This window comes from Dama dama, chromosome 12 (assembly GCF_033118175.1).
Source record: "Dama dama isolate Ldn47 chromosome 12, ASM3311817v1, whole genome shotgun sequence".
Lineage (NCBI taxonomy): Eukaryota > Metazoa > Chordata > Mammalia > Artiodactyla > Cervidae > Dama > Dama dama.
In genome coordinates, this window is record NC_083692.1 from 77,061,672 (window position 1) to 77,064,664 (window position 2,993).

Genomic DNA, 2,993 nt, shown 5'->3' on the forward strand with positions numbered 1-2,993 from the left:
AAATATACAACCCCTGTGGCAGGACATTAACACACACCTCTCAATATTCCCTCAAGTAGAGAGAAAATATTCTCTACTTATCAAAGACAATTACCTATTTTTTACCTAGTTTATATATATAGAATACTTTAATCCAGAACAACATAATACAGATTATTTTCAAATGCATATGGAATATTTATCAAAGTTGACTCTACTCTGGATCTTCAAGCAAGGCTTAATTATTTCAAAAGATTTCAGTCATTCAGAATACGGTCTCTGATCACTATGGTATTAAGCAAGAATTCAATAACAAAAAGATAATTAAACTTCATTCCTGTAACTTGCTAGTTACAATAGCCATTTTTTTAAAGGTATTCCCCCAGGAAACATCAAAGCAAAATAGTGTTTGGTGGTGGGGTAGATGTTTCATCTCTGCATACATTGAATGGAACGCCCTTATTATGCAAATCACTTCCTGTTTGCGGTGGAATCCTCTGAAAGCCACGCGGACTCCGCACTCAGCTGCTCAGAGAAGGGCGGGTCTGTGCGCAGTGAGAACAGGGGCAGTTCCCACCAGAGAAGCGCGTCCGTCATGCTCCGCCCGGGCCTGCTGTGGGCGCTCATGGCCGCCTTTGGCTTCAGTACGTGTGGCCCTGAGCCTGGACCCTCAGCGTCCTCTTAGAGCTGAAGGGTGGCCCCGTGCAAGCTGTGACCGGCAGGGGGGTCAGAGGGAAAAGAGGTGGGGAAATGAACAACTAGGTGACCCTTGTCTTGTCCCTGTGTCGTAACTTAACCGAGCCCTCATGATCCCTGAGTCATTTCAGAGACCAACCCTGTCTTCTTTTTCCACAGGATCCAGTATGGCTGACACAGTAACTCAAGCTCAGACTACAGTAACAGCGCGGGAAGGAGAAGCTGCGACCATAGACTGCACATATCAAATCTCTCGGTCTAGGTATACTTTGTACTGGTACAGACAGTTTCCTGATGGAAGGATGGAATACCTTATTTATCAGGATGATAATAAAGCAAATGCAAGGAGGGATCGCTACTCTGTAAACTTTCAAACGGGAAAAAAATTCATCAGCCTCACCATCTCTTCCTTGTACCTGGCTGACTCAGCGAAGTATTTCTGTGCTCTCTGGGAATACCACAGTGATAGAAATGATAGTAGAGGATAATCAAAAACCTTAGAGCTGTATTAAGGCAGCCACCTGTTCAGAGGGTTAGGAAAATCCCATGAACCACAGACAGGAAGAAGGCAGGCACTGTGGTAGCACAGTTGAGACTTTCTAATGTAAACTTTTCTTCTATAAAATATGTTCCCTTATTTGAACTCAGTGTATGAAACTGCACTATTTCCTGAGATGCCCACATACTATGTTTGTTCCTTGGGTTAAAATAAATCACAAAATTCTAAACAACCAGATTGAATGCACCCACTTTTTCTGGGGAAATCAGTAGTTTCTAAGTCTTGAATTGTTGGATATTCAGATCTGAAGCTGTAGTACAAACCATTCGTGGGCTTTCCTGGTGGCTCCATGGTAAAGAGTCCACCTGCCAATGCAGGTGACAGGTTCGCTCCCTGGCTCGGAGGACCCCACGTGGAGCAGGATAGCTAATCCCGTTCAGCACAACTACTGAGCATCGCCCTAGAGCCAGTACTTCACACCAAGAGAAACCCCTGCAGTGAGAAGTCTAGGCATCGCGACCAGAGAGAGGCCCCTTCGGACACCTAGAGAAGCCTGCGCAAGACAATGAAGATCCAGCACAGCCAAAAAATTAAAAAGTATTCTAAAAAAAATTCACTTTCTCTTCCAATATCATCCTGATTTTAACACTTGTCACAAATATATTAATGCATCTGATTACCTTGTATAGTATATATGTGTATTTTATTTAAAAAATTAAACACATAAATATAAGACTTTTTTGGAATCAAGTAGATAAGTTACCAATCTTTTGAAAGACCTGGATGGTCAAAATCAGTTTTGCCTAAAACAAACTGTGGTTATTATGGATTCACAATACAGTTAAACCGTGAACAAATCACGTGGATTTGAACCTTGGGGGTCCACTTATACACAGCTTTTTTTCAAAAATAAATACAACAGTACTACATGATCCTCGACTGACTGAACTGTGGGCACAAAACCTCAGATAATGGAGGAATCATGTGTAAGGAGGACCTAATACAAGTTACATACAGTTTTTCGACTCTGTGAAGGGTTATCCCCCAACCCTGGGCTCCTGCGATGTTTGAAAGTCAACTGCATTTCTTCAGCTCTTAACAAACGCAGGTAGAGAAGACTGAGAAGCCTGTTTACCAGTAAGGAAGTCACGGTCTTTAAGATTCGGCCAAAGGAGATACTGGAGAAGAATATCCTTGAGTGCTAAGTCGGAGAATGTGAAAAGCAATGAGCAAGCTAGCTCCTCACATGAAACACAGAGTCTCATCAAAATAAGGCAAGAAATGCCCTAAGCAATTCCTCCTGGGACCATAGACTTGCTTCAGATCATCACTGTGTCTCTTCTCTTCCCAAGAGAACTTGGAATGATATAATCCAATGTCTTCTCTGTAATGGTATACTTAGTATGTGGAGCTTACTTGTCTTTCTTCACTTGTTTGTTTTCTGCTTATTTGTTTTTTTCATAGATCTTCACACCAAGAGGCATCTGACGAAAACTACAGGGTCTCAGTTAGAGATCCTGCTTTTGCTCAAAAGGGGTGACTGAACAGGGGTTCTAAGCTGTCTTTCTTGGAGAAGAAATACCTGAGTTCTTGGTTACAAGTGGGAGGCTCAACTATGGAGCACACGATGCCTATTCATCAGTACTCTATCCAGTTCCCTCTCCTCCAGCCAGGCAGAAGAATTGCCTCCTGAAGACTCACAGGGCCATAGGACTTCCTTCAGCCAAAGAAATGTGAATAGAAATGACATGTGTCACTTCATGATAGTTGCATTTAACTGTCTAGTTTAAATTTCAACCTTTACTTTCACAGACTGTGG

The 2,993-nt window shown here is 42.4% G+C and overlaps 1 gene segment (V, D, J or C); it reads left to right on the forward strand.

Annotated features, from left to right (window-relative positions):
* The first annotated feature begins 517 nt into the window (after window positions 1–517).
* Window positions 518–1,163, forward strand: LOC133066975 (T cell receptor delta variable 1-like). The segment is given in 2 exon segments: window positions 518–623; window positions 835–1,163. Coding segments are annotated over 2 exon segments (378 nt in total).
* Window positions 1,164–2,993: the final 1,830 nt, after the last annotated feature.